This window comes from Hemitrygon akajei, chromosome 7 (assembly GCF_048418815.1).
Source record: "Hemitrygon akajei chromosome 7, sHemAka1.3, whole genome shotgun sequence".
In the NCBI taxonomy this organism is placed as follows: Eukaryota; Metazoa; Chordata; class Chondrichthyes; order Myliobatiformes; family Dasyatidae; genus Hemitrygon; species Hemitrygon akajei.
This window is the reverse complement of record NC_133130.1, coordinates 3,735,658-3,756,187: the sequence shown is the minus strand read 5'-3', so window position 1 is coordinate 3,756,187 and position 20,530 is coordinate 3,735,658. Positions and strand designations below refer to the sequence as shown.

Here is a 20,530-nt window from a genome sequence, read left to right as displayed (position 1 = left end):
AAAGGACAGGCAGGAAGGCAGAGGGGTGCCATTGCTCCAGAAACATAGAAAACCTACAGTACAATACAGGCCCTTCAGTCCACAATACAGTGCCAAACATGTACTTACTTTAGAAATTACCTCGGGTTACATATAGCCCTCTATTTCTCTGAGCTCCATGTACCTACCTAAGAGTCTCTTTTGTCACGTACCCCGTGACCGGGTTAAGAACCAGCAGAAATGGAAAACAGTTTGGAGTCTGTTATTACTAGTAACTAATAGTGTTTATTAGTAAACTAAGCAATACAGTACTATAAAATGCAAATATATGAAACAGGTTAGCAATGATATATACAAAAGTGTGGAAATAGGAACCAAAACCAGGCTCTTTCGAAGCTAGGGGTAGATAGATACAGTCTTACGATATGATGAAGAAAGTTCAGTTCAGTTCGAGGTAGTTGTTTGAGTATTGTTAGAGAGAGAGAGAGAGAGAGGTGATCAGAGGTGATGCCGTTGCCGTCGATCTTCCCGTTATCTTCCTGTTGTGGTCATCGACTATGACCATGCCAAGTATGACCGTTCTTCAGTGGCGAAACTATCACCCAGGCAAGGGAGGACACACAAATAGTTCCCCACCGGTCGCACCTTTTCACACTGTGAGCCACTGATCGATTCCCCGAATTGGACCTCCAAAACCCCTACCTTCACGTGGGTGCACAAAGCTCGTTCAGTGTCCCGTGGTGTGTCTGCCTGCGTCTTAGCAGACCTGCTTTTTACCTCCACATGCTGGACACCGGCTGTCCATCAACCGGCTCCTCCCTGCCGTCTTTGCAGGAATTTTAACAAGCAGGCAAAGTGTCCTTGGAGAAAAGGTAAACAAGCTGCTAGAAGAAACCATAACATTAAATCTTGTCTCTCTCTCTCTTTCATTTGCGCTGGAAACCTCCCCCTCTCTCAATAGCAGCACAGTTCATAGGGTCAATTCTGGACCCCATTTCAAACTTGGTTTGCCCATCACACTTTAAACACCCTATTGTATCTGCCTCCACCACTGTTGCTGACAACCTATTCCATGCACTCACCGCATAAAAAAACTTGCCCCTGATATCTCCTCTGTACCTACTTCCGAGCACCTTAAAACTGTGCCCTCTTGTGTTAGCCATTTCAGCCCTGAGAAAAAGTTTCTGACTATCCATACGATCTATGCCATTCGTCACCTCTGATCCTCCGTTGCTCCAAGGAGAAAAGGCCAAGTTCACTCAACCTATTCTCATAAGGCATGCTTCCCAATCCAGGCATCATCCTTGTAAATCTCCTCTGCATCCTTTCTAATGTTTCCACATCCTTCCTGTAGTGAGGTGATCAGAACTGAGCACAGTATCCCAAGTGGGGTCTGCCAGGGTCCTATGAAGCTGTAACATTATCTCTCGGCTCTTGAACTCAGTCCCGCAGTTGATAAAGGCCAGTTCACCATATGCCTTCTTAACCATGCAGTCAACCTGCATAGCAGCTTTGAATGTCCTATGGACCTGGACCCCAAGATCCCTCTGATCTTCCACACTGCCAAGAGTCTTATATGCTGCCATCATATTTGACCTACCAAAATGAACTATCTCACACTTATCTGAGTTAAGCTCCATCTGCCACTTCTCAGCCCAGTTTTGCATTCTATCGATGTCCCGGTATACCCTCTCACAGCCCACCACACTATCCACAACATGCCCAACCTTTGTGTCATCAGCAAATTTACTAACCCATCCCTCCACTTCCTCATCCAGGTCATTTATGAAAATCATGAAGAGTAGGGGTCCCAGAACAGATCCCTGAGGCACACCACTGGTCACCAACCTCCATGCAGAATATGAGCCGTCAGAATATGACTCTTTGCCTTCTGTGGGCAGGTCAGTTCTGGATCCACAAAGTAAGGTCTCCTTGGATCCTATTCCTCCTTACTTTCTCAATAAGCCTTGCATGGGGTACCTTATCAAATGCCTTGCTGAAATGCTCAAAAAATTCAATCAGGTCCGTAAGGCAAGACCTGCTTTTGACAAAGCCACGCTGACTATTTCTAATCATATTATGCCTCTCCAAATGTTCATAAATCCTGCCTCTCAAAATCTTCTCCATCAACTTACCAATCACTGAAGTAAGACTCACTGTTCTATAATTTCCTGGGCTATCTCTACTACCTTTCTTAAATAAGGGAACAACATTTGCAACCCTCCAATCCTTTGGAACCTCTCCCGTCCCCATTGATGATGCAAAGATCATCGCCAGAGACTCAGCAATCTCCTCCCTCACCTCCCACAGTAGCCTGGGGTATATCTCGTCCGGTCCATATAACCATATAACAATCACAGCACGGAAACAGGCCATTCCGGCCCTCCTAGTCCGTGCCGAACTCTTAATCTCACCTAGTCCCACCTACCCGCACTCAGCCCATAACCCTCCACTCCTTTCCTGTCCATATACCTATCCAATTTTACCTTAAATGACACAACTGAACTGGCCTCTACTACTTCTACAGGAAGCTCATTCCACACAGCTATCACTCTCTGAGTAAAGAAATACCCCCTCGTGTTTCCCTTAAACCTTTGCCCCCTAACTCTCAAATCATGTCCTCTCGTTCGAATCTCCTCTACTCTCAATGGAAACAGCCTATTCACGTCAACTCTATCTATCCCTCTCAACATTTTAAATACCTCGATCAAATCCCCCCTCACCCTTCTACGCTCCAATGAATAGAGACCTAACTTGTTCAACTTTTCTCTGTAACTTAAGTGCTGAAACCCAGGTAACATCCTAGTAAATCGTCTCTGCACTCTCTCTAATTTATTGATATCTTTCCTATAATTCGGTGACCAGAACTGTACACAATATTCCAAATTTGGCCTTACCAATGCCTTGTACAATTTTAACATTTCATCCCAACTTCTGTACTCAATGCTCTGATTTATAAAGGCCAGCGTTCCAAAAGCCTTCTTCACCACCCTATCTATATGAGACTCCACCTTCAGGGAACTATGCACTGTTATTCCTAGATCTCTCTGTTCCACTGCATTCCTCAATGCCCTACCATTTACCCTGTATGTTCTATTTGGATTATTCCTGCCAAAATGTAGAACCTCACACTTCTCAGCATTAAACTCCATCTGCCAACATTCAGCCCATTCTTCTAACCGGCATAAATCTCCCTGCAAGCTTTGAAAACCCACCTCATTATCCACAACACCTCCTACCTTAGTATCATCAGCATACTTACTAATCCAATTTACCACCCCATCATCCAGATCATTTATGTATATTACAAACAACATTGGGCCCAAAACAGATCCCTGAGGCACCCCGCTAGTCACCGGCCTCCATCCCGATAAACAATTATCCACCACTACTCTCTGGCATCTCCCATCTAGCCACTGTTGAATCCATTTTATTACTCCAGCATTAATACCTAACGACTGAACCTTCTTAACTAACCTTCCATGTGGAACTTTGTCAAAGGCCTTGCTGAAGTCCATATAGACTACATCCACTGCCTTACCCTCGTCAACATTCCTCGTAACTACTTCAAAAAATTCAATAAGGTTTGTCAAACATGACCTTCCACACACAAATCCATGCTGGCTACTCCTAATCAGATCCTGTCTATCCAGATAATTATAAATACTATCTCTAAGAATACTTTCCATTAATTTACCCACCACTGATGTCAAACTGACAGGTCTATAATTGCCAGGCTTACTTCTAGAACCCTTTTTAAACAATGGAACCACATGAGCAATACGCCAATCCTCCGGCACAATCCCCGTTTCTAATGACATCTGAAAGATCTCCGTCAGAGCTCCTGCTATCTCTACACAAACTTCCCTCAAGGTCCTGGGGAATATCCTGTCAGGACCCGGAGATTTATCCACTTTTAAATTTCTTAAAAGCGCCAGTACTTCCACCTCTTTAATTGTCATAGGTTCCATAACTTCCTTACTTGTTTCCCACACCTTACACCATTCAATATCCTTCTCCTTAGTGAATACCGAAGAGAAGAAATCGTTCAAAATCTCTCCCATCTCCCTCGGCTCCACACATAGCTGACCACCCTGATTCTCTAAGGGACCAATTTTATCCCTCACTATCCTCTTGCTTTTAATATAACTGTAGAAGCCTTTCGGATTTACTTCCACCTTATTTGCCAAGCCAAACTCGTAACTTCTTTTAGCTTTTCTAATCTCTTTCTTAAGTTTCCTTTTACATTCTTTATATTCCTCAAGCAATTCCTTTACTCCATGCTGCCTATATCTATTGTAGACATCCCTCTTTTTTCGAACCAAGTTTCTAATATCCCTTGAAAACCATGGTCCTGGTGACTTATCCAACTTCATATTTATAAATGACCTGAATGAAGAAGTGGAAGGATGGGTTAGCTAATTTGCTGATGACACAAAGGTTGGAGGTGTTGTGAGTAGTGTGGAGGTCTGTCAGAGCTTACAGCGGGACATGGATAGAATGCAGAAATGGACTGAGAAGTGTCAGATGGAGTTCAACCCAGATAAATGTGAGGTGGTTCATTTTGGTAGGTCAAATATGATGGCAGAATGTAGTATTAGTTGTAGGACTCTTGGCATTGTGGAGGATCAGAGGGATCTTGGGGTCCGAGTCCATAGGACACTCAAAGCTGTTGCGCAGGTTGACTCTGTGGTTAAGAAAGCATATGGTACATTGGCCTTCATCAATCGCGGGATCGAGTTTAGGAGCTGAGATGTAATGTGTAGCTACATAGGTCCCTGGTCAGACCCCACTTGGAGTACTGTGCTCAATTCTGGTCGCCTCACTAGAGGAAGGACGTGGAAACCATAGAAAGGATGCAGAGGAGATTTACAAGGATGTTGCCTGGATTGGGGAGCATGTCTTATGAGAATAGGTTGAGTGAACTCGGCCTTTTTTCTGTGGAGTGACGGATGATGAGAGGCATTGATTGTGTGGATAATCAGAGACTTTTTCCCAGGGCTGAAATGGCTAACATGAGAGGGCACAATTTTAAGGTGCTTGGTGTAGGTACAGAGGAGATGTCAGGAGTATGTGTTTTTTTTAACGCAGAGAGTGGTGAGTGCGTGGAATGGGCTGCCGGCACCGGGGGTGGAGGCGGATATTATAGGATCTTTTAAGAGACTCCTGGACAGGTAAATGGAGGTCAGAAAAATAGAGTGCCATGTTAGTTTAAGGTGAGGACAAGTTTGGCACAGCTTTGTGGGCTGAAGGACCTGTATTGTGCTGTAGGTTTTCTATGTTCTATATGATGCCTTCCAAAAGCTCCAGCACCTCGTCTTTCTTCATGTCTATATGCTCAAGCTGTTCAGTCCGCTGTAAGGCATTCCTACAATCTTCAAGGTCCTTTTCTGTAATGAATACTGAAGCAAAGTATTCATTAAGTACCTCCACTACCTCTTACAGTTCCATACACACTTTTCCACTGTCACACTTGATTGGTCCTATTCTCTAACTTCTTATCGGTTTGCTCTTCACACACTTGTAGAATGCCGTGGGTTTTTCCTTAATCTTGCTCACCAAGGCATTCTCATGGCCTCTTCTGGCTCTCCTAATTTCATTCTTAAGCTCCTTCCTGATAGCCTTTTAATTTTCTAGCTCTCTATCATTACCTAGTTTTTTGAACCTTTTGTAAGCCTCCCTGTTCTTCTTGACTGGATTTTCAACAGCCTTTGTACACCATAGTTCCTGTACCCTACCATCTTTTCCCTGTCTCATTGGAACGTACCTATGCAGAATAACTATGCAAATATGCCCTGAGCATTTGCCACATTTCTGCCATACATTTCTCTGGGAACATCTGCTCCCAATTTATACATCTAAGTTCCTGCCTGATAGTTTCATCCATTTTAAATATACTCAATGACTTGGCCTTCCATGGCAATAAATTCCACAAATTCACTACCATCTGGCTAAAGAAACTCCTTCTCATCTCCTTTCTAAATGTATGCCCCTCCATTGAGGCTGTGCCCTTTGCCCTAGACCCTCCCGCATTGAAAACATCATCTCTATTTCAACTCCATCTAAGCCTTTAAAATTTCATTTGGGAGCGTGAGTGCCTTCCATGCATAGGAGGCCCAATTGATACCGTGTGATCAATTGGCCATGTGCACACTTGGTATATTCTTACAATCAACATGATATGGTTCTAGTATAGCTGTGTCTAATCCATACCCGGGAGAGTATAGAGGAAGCTTTACTCTGTATCAAATGTGTGCAGTCCCTGCATGGGAATCTTTAGGTTCCAGAGTGCCTACAAGGAACATTTCTGTACTCTGGAGCTAATAATCCTTTCAGCACAATAGATACAGTTATTGTGGGATGCTTCTCCTCTTCCTCTTTCAGGTGGACTGTGGAAAGCGCCGTGTGATTGACGAGAGCGAGGGACGGCTCTGGGCTGAGAGCAGAGGATTCTACTACTTTGAAACCTCAGCACAGTCCGGTGAGGGAATCAATGAGATGTTCCAGGTATGTACATGGATCAGCACCATTCCAACAAACACAATGTGGCAAATGGTGGGCATTTCCAATGGGGAATGTTTGTCAGGAAGAATGTTGGTCAGGTTGCCAGGGAGAGGTGGGAACCACCTGGACTTCCTGGGAGAAGAGGATGGGAAGCAGGGAAATAGCATTGAACAAGAAAACGTAACATTTAGCGTAATGCTTTACAGTGCCAATGGTCAGAGTTCAGTTCTTGCCACTGTCTGGAGGAGTTTGTACACTCCCCATGACCGCATGGGCTTCCTCTAGGTGCTGTGATTTCCTTCCGCATTCAAACATGTAGAGGTTAGTAAGTTAATAGAATGCTATGTTGGTGCCAGAAGCATGGAGACACTTGTGGGCTTACTCCAGCACATCATCAGACTGTGCCAGCCATTGACTCACAACACATTTCATTTTATGGATTGCTGGTCATGTGACAAATGAAGCTGATCTTCCTATGTACACAGACACTTTCCTTAACATCTAGAAGAACTTTGGGTGCAGATTCTTGTCGTATTCTTCTCCTATTTTAATCCCCACAAATATGACAGTACATCATACTGTTAGGGAAGTAGTGGTTAGTGCAATGCTTTACAGCATCAGGGTTCAATTCCTGTAGCTGTCAGTAAATAGTTTGCATGTCCTCCATGACCACATGGGCTTCCTCCCGATGCTCCAATCTCCTCCCACATTCTAAAGATGGAAGGGTTAGTGTTAGTAAGCTGTGAGCGTGCTATGTTGGTGTTGTGCTATGGTGACACTTATGAGCTGCCCCCAGCACATCTTTGCTTGCCTGTTGACGCAAACGACGCATTTCACAGTACGTTTTGATATACATGTGGTAAATAAAGCTAATCTTTTCAGGCACTACCATGGACTGTGGATCCTGAGCATTTGTGTGGAGCATTGGATTCCCGGAGAGATGGGGAGTCTATGCAATGCTGGAGGTTGTGGCAATGCCATGGTCCAGGTGCCGGTAGTCGAGTGGGTGAGGGACCCCATCATTCTGGCAGGGACTTTATTAGTGAATCTTGTTTAATCTGCTTTTCTCTTTGCACTCTGAGTCTAGACTTTCTTCTCTTTGATCCTCGATTTGTGTGAGAACGGTAAGCGGCCTCAGAGCAGCCTTAGCCTGGGCTTTACCAAAGAGCAAGCTGACACCATCCGCAGGATACGGAACAGCAAGGATAGCTGGGAAATGCTGGGAATGAAGCCAGGGGCATCCAGGTAAAGCAAACTCCGGTTAACACTATTACAGGGTCAAGTGGGTCAGTGTTTGTACAAATTTAGTGGGTACTGTGGACCTTGCTACAGGGCTTATCAATGACAGCCTGAGTCCATGTCTCCAGCATAGGCAGGAATCATGTCTGGGCTCTTCTAGCATGATGGGACATTTACCTATCTGTTTCTCTTCCTTGAGAGTTCAGACAACTCTTGTATACTGAAAACAAACTAAATAACTAAAATTTTCTCAGATTCCATAGTTCAGTTTACACCAATTTCTGTGACTTCCGGTAATTTCCCACCCTTCCCCTTCTCTTTTTTCCATTTCCCATTCTGGTTCTTCATTCTCTTCTCACCTGACCATCACATCCCTCTGTTTCCCCTCCTCTTTCCCTTTCTCCCAAGTTCCACTCTCCTCTTCTATCAGGTTACTTCATCTATTTAGCTTGTAACCTTTCCCCTCCTCCCACCTTTTTATTCTGGAGTCTTCCCCCTTCCTTGCCAGTCCTGATAAAGGGTCTGGGCCTGAAGCATCTACTGTTTTTTCCATTTCCATTGATGCTACCTCATCAGGACCTCCAGCATTTGTGGGTGTTCAACTTCTTGAGCTCTTCACCACCTCCACCTATCACCTCCTAGGTTCTTACTTCATCTTCCCTCCCTCATCTATCCACCTTCCCTGTCACCTGGTCTCACCAATTATCTGCCAGCTTGTACTCCTTCCCCACCCCACCTCATTCTGGCTTTTGCCCTGGTCCTTTCCAGCCCTGATGAAAGGTCTCAGTCCAAAACATCAACTGTTTATTCATTTCCATAGATGCTAGCTAACCAGAGTTCCTCCAGCATTTTCTAGGATGTAATGTTGATATTTATAAAGTACTGATGAGGCCTCACTTGGGAGTATTGTATGCAGGATGTGCTGAAACTGGAGAGGGTTCAAAAGAAGTTCAGAAAAATGATTCCAAGGATTAAATGGCTTATCATATGAAGAGTGTTTGATGACTCTGGGCCTGTATACACTAGAGTTCAGAAGAATGAGGGGTGACCTAATTGACACCTATTGAATAGTGAAAGGCCTTCATCGAGTGGATGTGGAGAGGAGGTTTCCTTAGTGGGAGAATCTAAAACCAGATAACACAGTTTCAGAATAGAGTGGTGTCATTTTAGAATGGAGGTGAGGAGGAATTTCTTTAGCCAGAGAGTGATGAATTTGTAGAATTTGTTGCCACAGGTAGCTGTGGACACCAAGTCTTTATGTACAGTGCCTATCAAAAGTATTCACCCCTCTTGGAAGTTTTCATGTCATATTGTTTTACGACATTGAATTGTACGGGATTTAACTTGGCTTTATTTGATACTGATCAACAGAAACATAGAAAACCTACAGCACAATACAGGCCTTTCGGCCCACAAAGCTGTGTCGAATATATCCTTATTTTAGAACGACCTAGGCTCACCCATAGCCCTCTATTTTTCTAAGCTCCATGTATCCAACCAGGAGTCTCTTAAATGACCCTATCGTTTCTGCCTCCACCGCCAGTGGTGGCAGCCCATTCCACACACCCACGACTCTCTGCGTAACAAAACTTACCCCTGACATCTCCTCTGTACCTACTTCCAAGCACCTTAAAACTATGCCCTCTTGTGCTAACCATTTCAGCCCTGGGAAAAAACCTCTGACTATCCACACGATCAATGCCTCTCATCATCTTATACACCTTTATCAGGTTGCCTCTCATCCTCCGTCACTTCAAGGAGAAAAGGCTGAGTTCACCCAACCTATTCTCATAAGGATTGCTCCCCAATCGAGGCAACATCCTTGTAAATCTCCTCTGCACCCTTTCTATAGTTTACACATCCTTCCTGTAGTGAGGTGACCAGAACTGAGCACAGTACTCCAAGTGGGGTCTGACCACTATATAGCTGTTACTTCTTGGCTCTTGAACTCAATCCCTTGGCTGATGAAGGCCAATGTACCATATGCCTTCTTAACACAGACAACCTGCACAGCAGCTTTGAGTGTCTTATGGACTCAGAACCCAAGATCTCTCCGATCCTCCGCACTGCCAAGAGTCTTACCATTAATACCATATTCTGCCATCATATTTGACCTACCAAAATGAAGCACTTCACACTTATCTGGGTTGACCTTCATCTGCCACTTCTCAGCCCAGGTTTGCATCCTATCAATGTCCCGCTGTAACCTTTGACAGCCCTCCACACTACCCACAACACCTCCAACCTTGTGTCATCAGCAAATTTACTAACCCATCCCTCCACTTCCTCATCCAGGTCATTTATAAAAATCACACAAAGAAAGGGTCCCAGAACAGATCCCTGATGAATACCACTGGTCACCGACCTGTGTATAAGATTTTGAGAGGCATTGATCGTGTGGATAGGCTTTTTCCCAGGGCAGAAATGGCTAACACGAGAGGGCATAGTTTTAAGGTGATTGGAAGTAGGTACAGAGGATATGTCAGGGACAATTTTTTTCCCCGCAGAGAGTGGTGAGTGCATGGAATGGGCTGCTGGCAACAGTGGTGGAGGCAGATACGATAGGGTCTTTTAAGAGGCTCCTGGATAGGTACATGGAGCGTAGAAAAATAGAGGGCTATGGGTAACACTAGGTAATTTCTAAAATAAGTACATGTTCAGCACAGCATCATGGGCCGAATGGCCTGTATTGTGCTGTAGGTTTTCTATGTTTCTATGACCTCCATGTAGAATATGACCCATCTACAACCACTCTGACTTCTGTGGGCAAGCCAATTCTGGTTCCACAAAGCAAGGTCCCCTTGGATCCCATGCCTCCTTACTTTCTCAATAAGCCTTGCATGGGCTACTTTATCAAATGTACTTTGATGTCCTGGAGTGGCTACTTTGGCCACTCCAGGACATTAACTTCGTCATTTTTAAGCCAATCCTGTGTAGCTTTGGTTTTATGCTTAGGATCGTTGTCTTGCTGGAAAACAATCTCCCAAGTTGCAGTTCTCTCGCAGACTTCACCAGGTTTTCCTCCAAGATTTCCCTGTATTTTGCTGCATTCATTTTCACCCTCTGCCTTCACAAGTCTTCCAGGCCCGCTGCAGTGAATCACCTGCGTAGCATGATGCAGCCACCACACTTCACGGTAGGGATGGTGTGTTGTTGACGACATGCGGTGTTTGGTTTCCGCCAGATATTGTGTTTAGTCTGATGACCAAATGCTCAATTTTGGTTTCATCAGACTATAGAACCTTCTTCCAGCTGACTTCAGAGTCTCTAGCTGAGATTTCATGAGTTTTTTTTCAACTGTAGCTTTTACTTTGCCTCTCCCCATAATACTGCAACTGGTGAAGCACCCATGCGTATGCACAGTCTCTCCCATCTCAGGCACTGAAGCTTGTAACTTCTCCAGAATTGTCACAGCTCTCTTGGTCGTCTCCCTCACTAGTCCCCTTCTTGCATGATTACTCAGTTTTTGAGGATGGCCTGCACAAAAACTGAGTATTTACAGTGCTGCCATATTCTTTCCATTTCTTGATGATTGACTTAACTGTACTCCAAGCGATATTCAGCGATTTGGAAATTTTCTTGTATCCATCTCTTGACTTGTGCTTTTCAATAACCTTTTCACAGAGTTGCTTAGAATGTTCTTTTATCTTCAAGGTGTAGTTTTTGCCAGGAGACTGACTCACCGGTAGTTGGACCTTCCAGCTACAGGTGTATTTTTACTAAAATCAATTGAAACACCTGGACTGCACACAGGTCATCTCCATTTAACCAATTATGTGACTTCTAAAACCAATTGGCTGCACCAGTGATGATTTGGTGTCATATTAAAGGGGGGGGGTGGTGAATAATTATGCAATCAATTATTTTGTGTTTTATATTTGCAATTAATTTAGATCACTTTGTAGAGATACGTTTCTATTTTGACACGAAAGAGTCTGTTTCTGTTGATCAGTGTCAAAAAATCCAAATTAAATCCACTGTGAATCAGTGTTGTAAAACAATAAAAGATGAAAACTTCCCAGAGGCGTCAGTAATTTTTTTAGGCACCGTATATCTAAAATGGAGATTGATTCATTCTTAATTGGTCAGGGTATGTAGCGCTTTGGGGGAAAGGCAGAAGATTGGAGCTGAAAGAAAAATTGGCTCAGCCATGATGAAATGGAGGAGCAGACTTGATAAGCCAAATCGCCCACTTCTGCTGCTATCTCTTATAGTGTTATTTTGTGTATGTTGTTCTTGTTTGTAACCAGGACTCTCCTGTAATGCTTCATCCCAGCATCAATGTTCTTGTTCTGGAAGGTTCTGCAGTGGGCAGAATCCATTAGGTTCAGGCTACACATCTGAGTTGGGTATTGTAATAACCCACTGGGTGCACCGAGGGACTTGATGTGGCAGCAATGTCAAGAGAGCATGTTCCAGACAGTGAGATTCCCTAATGATGATTAGGGAATCAGTGGTGGCGAGGCTAAGGTCCACGATGGAGGTGGCTGAGCTTACAAAGCTCTGCAGTGACCCCCCCCCCCCCCCCCCCGGTGTCAGTGCTGTGCAATTGCTCAGCAAAAAGGAGGTGTAAGGTGCTCCTTCCGTCCGATAGCCTACAGGTCATCCTTGGGCGAGGTGTAGTACCGGTTTAGCCTCCCAATCCGGGTCACGTGAAGCCATGGTTTGCAGGTGGTGGGTGGTTTTTACAAGCACGTTCTAGGAATTGGAATTTATGGTTGTAAAGCTAAAAATGCTGGGCAGATGAATCTGCTGATCAGTGGCCAGGGCTACCTGTCCAGTATGGACACTGCAACTGAAGAAGGCAACGGGAAACCACTTCAGTATTCCTCCCTTGTAAATCGTGAACTCAAGTCAACTACGGTCTCATTTCAAAGATGTAAATGGAGCCCTCACCGAAGGAGACTCATCTGGTAGAGGATCTCATGCGCCACAGGTGAACCCGATCGTTATCCAGTGACTGTCGGCAGATTAAAAGCAAAGAAGATCAGACTAGCAACCTGGAATGTAAGAACCCTTAACCAACCTGGTAAACTAGACAACATCAAACAAGAAATGGAAAGGTTAAAAATCAACATCTTGGGAATGTGCAAGATGAGATGGAAAGGAGCTGGTACGACAAGCTCAGAGGGATATACCATCATTTACTCAGGAGGAGAAATACATGCTAAGGTGTTGAAATTGTTAGATGAAGAAGATGCAAAGTCAATAAAAGGCTATTGGACAATATCAGATTGAATGTTACTTGTGAAGCTACCTGCAAAACCTTTTGACATTAACATTGTTCAAGTTTATGCCCCAACAGCAGACAACAGTGAAGAAAACATTGAACAATTTTATGACGAACTAGAAAAAGCATTAAAGACAATGTAAAAGCTCAGAAAATACCATTTTTCAAGGTGACTTCAACGCAAAAGTAGGCAAGGCCAGGGACGAGGACAATATTGGGCATTATGGCATAGGTGAGAGAAATGAGAGAGGTGAACGACTAGCTACGTGGGTCACAGAAAAAGATTATATAATTGGTAATACTGTCTTCAAGCAACACCCAAGAAAACTATGGACATGGAAGAGCCCAGGGGATAATACCAGAAAGCAGATTGATTACGTGCTTATAAGGAGAAGGTATAGAAATGCTCTGAAATCATGCAAAACATATCCGGGTGCAGACTGCTACAGTGATCACGTACCAATAATCAGTGTGATATACCTAAAACTCAAAGCTTAAAAGACCAAGCATAGAGCCAAAGCTGAATTTGGGACTTTTGAGAAAAAACAGTGCCATCAAAAATGAATTCCAAATAACAGTGAAGAACAAATTTGAGGCTCTACAAAACATCACTATTTTAGAGCAGCAATGGGAAAACCTCAGACAGCATAACACAAGCAGCACAAGAGGTGATTCCCAAACAACAGAAAAAAGCTAAAAAGAAATGGATGACAGAAGAAATTTTGAATTTTATGGATCAAGGAAGAAAATGTAAGGAAAACGAAGAAGCCTACGTATCCTTGCATGCACAGATAACAACCAAGTGCAAGAAAGCAAAAGAAAAATGGCTTAAGGACAAAGGGTGAGTTAATAGAACAATTGCAGAAGACCAACAACAGCAAATGTTTGCACGATGAGATCAAAGACGTCACAAATCGGAAGAAAAGCTGGGCAACAACAGGATGTATAAAAGCAAAAGACGGATTAACAATTATGGAAAAAGGAAAAATAATGCAAAGATGGTCAGAATACATCAAAGACATATACGATGACAAAGATCGAGAGGACAACTTTGATATTGGCAACAACAATGAGGGCCCAGCAATACTGAAAGAAGAAGTGGAACATGCTATGAAGAAAATGCAAAAGGGGAAATCATCAGGACCAGATAACATTCCGGTTGAACTGTATGAAGCGCTAGAAGATTTTGGTGTAGAGAAATTAACAATTTTATTGATAGAATATACAACAGTGGCATTGATTATATTGATAGAATATATAACAGTATAGTATATTGATAGAATATACATCATATTCTATCAATATTTATATTGATGATTATATTGATAGAATATATAACAGATAGTATATTGATAGAATATACAACAGAATATACAAAAGTACCAGAAGATCTTTTAAAGGCAGTATTCATTGCACTGCCAAAGAAACCAGGTGCAACAGAGTGTAGACAACACAGAACAGTTAGTTTAATGAGCCACCTCACAAAAATTCTACTTAGAATCATCATGCTCAGAATAAGAAACAGAACTAAGCTAGAGATCAGTGAAGAACAGTGTAGCTTTGTCGAAGGCAAGGGAACATCAAACGCAACTTGTATTCTCAGGAATGTTATCGAAAGGTCAATAGAAGTACAAGACCTATACTCATGTTTCATTAACTACACAGAAGCCTTTGACACAGTGAAACACCAAGTCATCATGAAAATGCTTAAGGATATTAATATTGACGGAAAAGATGTAAGAATAATCAAGGATCTCAACTGGCAACAAAGTGCAGCCATACAGATAAGCAACGAAATTGGTGAATATCAGCCAATAAAGCGAATAGTCAGACAGGATTGTGTTCTATCACCGGACCAGTGCTCCCTGTACAGTGAAAATATCATGAGAACCATACAAGACCTACCTGCAATAAGTATAGGAGGCTACAATATCAACAACCTCTGCTATACAGATGATACAGTACTGATAGCAAACAGTGAAGTAAATTTACAGGAACTAGTATCTACCGTCAACACAGAGAGTGACAGACTTGGCCTAACCTTAAACAAAAAGAAAACTGAAGTAATGGTATTATCAAAGAAACCTGATATTCCAAACTGTAGGATCGTATTGGGAAATGAAATCCTGAAACAAGTTCAGAACTTCAAGTACCTTGGATCGTGTGTAACATCTGATGGCAAATGCAAAACCGTCATAAAAGCAAGAATCACAATGGCAAGAACAGCATTTACAGAAATGAGAAACATCCTAACGAACAAGAAAGTAGCAATTGACATCCGCCTTAGAACTCTCAGCTGCTACATTCTTCCTATATTGATGTATGGCTGCGAGTCATGGACCATCACAAATGCAATGGAAGAAAGAATCAATGCAGCAGAGATGTGGTTCCTCAGAAGAATGCTATGCATATCATATATGGACAGGATAACCAATGAAGAAGTTCTACAGAGAACAAAAACAAAATGTACATTACTTTAAAAAAATCAGAAAACAGCAATCAAAATTCTTTGGACACATCATGTGAAGAGAGACATTAGAACATTCAGTTACAACTGGAAAGCTGGAAGGAAAAAGAAGCAGAGACAGACAGAGAATGAGAATGATAGATGGATTAACATCACAGTTAGAAACAGGGGAGACAACAACTACAATTCGGAGGGTCAAGGATTGTGATGGATGGAGCGACGTGATTGCCCACACCGAACGAAAGGCACCTGAACTGCAGTGATCCCTCCATACCAGATGGTGATGCAACCAGTTAGAATGCTTTTGTATATCTGTAGAAATTTACTGTAGTCTTCAATGACATATCAAATCTGCTCAAACGCCTAGTGAAGTGGAACCATTGGTATGCCACTGAAGTTCAGACTGTAAGTTCAAGTTCAAGTTTATTGTCATCTGACTGTACATATAGGGGTATGAAAGATGATGGTTCTGGTGCAGGTTGATGGAAGTAGGTAGTTTAAGAAGCTTGGCATGGTCTAGATGGGCCGAAGGGCCTATTTCTGTGCTATATTTTTTTATGAATCTATGTTAGAATATGGATAGGAAATCAACATGTTGGTACGAGAATGAGGATAGGAAATAAATCAGAATGAAAATGGGGATAGGAAATTGATGTGTCAGAACAGGAATAAGGGTTTGAAATTGAAATGTTGGAACAGAAATAACCATATAACAATTACAGCATGGAAACAGGCCATCTCGGCCCTTCTGGCCCATACGGAACACTTACTCTCACCTAGTCCCACTGACCCGCACTCAGCCCATAACCCTCCATTCCTTTCCTGTCCATATACCTATCCAATTTTACTTTAAATGACAATACCGAACCTGCCTCTTCCACTTCTACTAGAAGCTCGTTCCACACAGCTACCACTCTCTGAGTAAAGAAATTCCCCCTCGTGTTACCCTTAAACTTTTGCCCCCTAACTCTCAACTCATGTCCTCTTGTTTGAATCTCCCCTGCTCTCAATGGAAAAAGCCTATCCACGTCAACTCTATCTATTCCCCTCATAATTTTAAATACCTCTATCAAGTTCCCCTTCAACCTTCTATGCTCCAAAGAATAAAGACCTAACTTGTTCAATCTTTCCCTGTAACTTAGGTGCTGAAACCCAGGTAACATTCTAGTAAATCTTCTCTGTACTCTCTCTATTTTGTTGACATTCTTCCTATAATTTGGTGACCATAACTGTACACAATACTCCAAATTTGGCCTTATCAATGCCTTGTACAACTTTAACATTACATCCCAACTCCTATACTCAATTCTCTGATTTATAAAGGCCAACGTACCAAAAGCTTTCTTCACCACCCTATCCGCATGAGATTCCACCTTCAGGGAGCTATGCACCATTATTCCTAGATCACTCTGTTCTACTGCATTCTTCATTGCCCTACCATTTACCATGTATGTCCTATTTGGATTATTCCTACCAAAATGTAGCACCTCACACCACACTTATCAGCATTAAACTCCATCTGCCATTGTTCAGCCCACTCTTCTAACTGGCCTAAGTCTCTCTTCAAACTTTGAAAACCTACTTCATTATCCACAACGCCACCTACCTTAGTATCATCTGCATACTTACTAATCCAATTTACCACCCCATCATCCAGATCATTAATGTATATGACAAACAACATTGGACCCAGTTCAGATCCCTGAGGCACACCACTAGTCACCGGCCTCCAACCTAACAAACAGTTATCCATCACTACTCTGGCATCTCCCATCCAGCCAGTGTTAAATCCATTTTACTACTTCAATATTAATACCTAACGATTGAACCTTCTTAACTAACCTTCCATGCGGAACTTTGTCAAAGGCCTTACTGAAGTCTATATAGACAACATCCACTGCTTTACCCTCTTCAACTTTCCTCGTAATCTCTTCAAAAAAGTCAGTAAGATTTGTCAAACATGACCTTCCACGCATAAATCCATGTTGACTGTTCCTAATCAGACCCTGTCTATCCAGATAATTATGTATACCATCTCTAAGAATACTTTCCATTAAATTACCCACCACTGACGTTAAACTTACAGGCCTATAATTGCTAGGTTTACTCGTAGAACTGTTACGTACCCCGTAACTGGGTTTACAGACCAGCAGAAATAGAAGAATCCGTTGGAGTCTGGTGGTACCGAAAACTAAAGGTGTTTATTAGTAAACTACACAATACAGTATCAAAAATGCAAATATACATATAAAACGGGTTAGCAATAATAAACATAGAAGTGTAGGAATAATAATCAACAATAATAAACAAACTCTATCAATGTCTAGGGGTAAATGAATTGTCATAAGAGAATATAGAGTTCAGTTCAGTTCTTGTGTGCTGAGGTAGTTATGGTTGTATTGCAATCGTTGGAGAGAGAGAGAGAGAGCGAGCAAGAGATTGAGCTGCTGCAGCCAGCAAACCTTCTGTTGTATTCTGATTCCGTCGTACCGTTGTGGTCATTCGGTTATGACCCTTCGTTCTCCAGCTAGACCGTTCTTCTGTGGTGGACTCGTCACTCTGGCATGAGTGGACACACACACAAGTCCCCAACGGCCCTGCCGTCACACTGTGAGCTTTGTTGACCGATCTCCTGATTTGGTCCTTGAAGCCCCCACCTTCCTGTGGGTGCACAACACTCGGTCAGTGTCCACTGGTGTGTCTGAGGGGTGTCTCTCCACACCTGTCTTTTATCCCATTGACGGGGTATCAGCCATCCATCAACTCAAAATGACCATGTCCATCAAATCAGGCAACTCCTGCTGTCTCCTTAGGAATGTTAACGAGCAAAGTAACATCCTTGCAGCGAAATGTAAACAATCCAGGAAGAAGCCATAATACATAAATCAACTGTGTCTCTCTTTCTCTTATCTGTAGCAGATGTCCCTTCCTCTGTGCTTCATCTCTCTCTCTCTCTCTCTCTCTCTCTCTCTCTCTCTCTCTCTCTCATTAGCAGCATAGCAATAGTCATAGTCCATAGTTCTCAAAGGGGGGGGGGGAATGGTCAACTCTGCACCCCATTTCCTTCAGGTCTGTTCAGCACTCATAACAGAACCCTTTTTAAACAATGGAACCACATGAGCAATACGCCAATGAGGGTAGGAAATCCACATTTTGGAATGGGAATGGGAATAGGAAATGAACATGTCAGAATGAGAATGGAGGTAAAATTTTTGTATTCTGTCAGGCCTGTTTAATGACTGAATGGGAATTATTTCTTTACCCCGTCATGACTGTGTTTATGATTGGAATGTGAATGTGAGAATAATTTCTGTACCCTGTCAGGGATGTGTTTAAATTTGGAACAGGAATGGGGATATAATTTCTGTACCCTGTCCTAACTGTATTTAATGTTGGAATGGTAATGGGGATATATTTTCTGTACCCTCTCAAGACCGTGTTTAATGCTGGAAGGAGAATGGCGATATAATTTCCATACCCTGTCAGGACTGTGTTTAATGTGTATCGATGGTACTGCAGATAGGAAACTCACACTGTTCCTACTTTGCAGGGATGAGGTAAACAAAGCTTATCGAAAGCTGGCCATGCTCCTTCACCCAGACAAGTGCCTTGCCCCAGGAAGTGAAGATGCCTTCAAAGCAGTTGTCAATGCACGGACTGTGTTACTGAAAAACATCAAGTAAGAATAGGCTGACGATTCTGAAACCAGATAAGAAGCATCATCTCCATAGGCTGAATGTTACACTACCTATACTTGAGATTTCAGTGGAAGTTATTACATTATTTAATATTTGGTGTGCGTGCAGGACAAATAAACATGAATGCTTACATTGATTTGCACAATCAATCTTCGCTGATCCATAGCCTTGTAATCGGAGGCAAGCAGTAATCAAGTCCTCTGAGGGGGCAGTGGTCTGTGTGGTGTGATGATGAACACCTATCAAATGGACGTGCTTTTGCAGGGTGGGATGTGTTCCAGGCCAACACAGGTAGGCTTTGAAAATGCACTTCACCAAATACTTCAAGCTGAACTGATGAATCTGGGATATTGGTGCTTACCATTCTTTTCATGTCCATGCTAATGAAGTCTGTTCTGACAATGGATCATTGAACTCAAATATCTGTAAATGACTATCTGACGGCATAAACACTGAGTTCTCTTTCTGGTAATTTTTTTCCTTTCCCCTTCGCTCTTCTTTTATTCCCCATTCTGGCCTCTCACCTCTTTTTTTTTACCTGCCTATCATCTCTCTGGTGTCCCTCCTCCCCGTTTTCCCATAGTCCACTCTCCACTCCAATCAGATTCCTTTCTTCTCCAGCCCTTTACCTTACCATCACACCTGGCTTCACCTACCACCTATCAGCTTGTCCTTCTTCCCCAACCCCTCCTTTTTATTCTGGTATCTCCCCCTTCTTTCCCAGTGCTGATAAAGGGTCTTGGCACAAAACATCGAGTGTTTATGCATTTCCATAGATGCGATTTGAGCTGCTGAGTTCTTCCAGTATTTTGTGTGTCTTATGCTGGATTTCTAGCAAAGTTTAAAATACAAAATAGATTTATTATCAAAGTACATATGTCATCATATATAATCCTGAGACAAACGAGCAGTTTTCTCTAGAGTGGTGGAAGCTGAGGGGAGATCTGATAGAGGTTTATATGATTATGAGAGGCATAGGTAGAGTAGAAAGACAATAACTTTTTCCCAGGATTGAAATGACCAGTGCCAGAGGGCATGGATTTAAGGTGAGAGGATGTAAATTCAAAGGAGATGTGACGGGAATGTTTTGCACAGGGAGCAGTGGCTGCCTGGAATGCACTGCCTGCAATGGTGGTAACAGCAGATACATTAGGGACTTCCAGGAGAGGTTTAGATAGGCACATGAATGTGAGGAAAATTAAAGGATATGGACATTGTGTAGGCAGAATGGATTAGTCTAATTGTCTATCTGATAACTAATTTAATTGGTTTGGCACAATATTGTGAGCCAAAGGGCCTTTCCTGTGCTCTACTGTTTTATGTTCTAGTTGCCAATGACAGCTGTATTCTGTGATACCTTTGCTTAAGTGTGATCTGTTTCTCTGTAGTTCCCATTCTGCCATTCTTTTAGGT

General features: G+C 42.7%; 1 protein-coding gene across 2 annotated transcripts in view; it reads left to right on the top strand.

The window, feature by feature from the left end:
* The window catches only part of dnajc27 (DnaJ (Hsp40) homolog, subfamily C, member 27), a 61,358-nt gene extending 42,109 nt beyond the window's left edge, over positions 1–19,249 (top strand). For both annotated transcript variants that reach the window (XM_073050320.1, XM_073050319.1), the window contains exons 5-7: positions 6,364–6,486; positions 7,571–7,728; positions 18,970–19,249. In XM_073050320.1, coding sequence (XP_072906421.1) covers positions 6,364–6,486; positions 7,571–7,728; positions 18,970–19,102 — 414 coding nt within the window. In that variant the 3' untranslated portion in view covers positions 19,103–19,249. The remainder of the gene's footprint in view (positions 1–6,363; positions 6,487–7,570; positions 7,729–18,969) is intronic.
* The last annotated feature ends 1,281 nt before the right edge of the window (positions 19,250–20,530 follow it).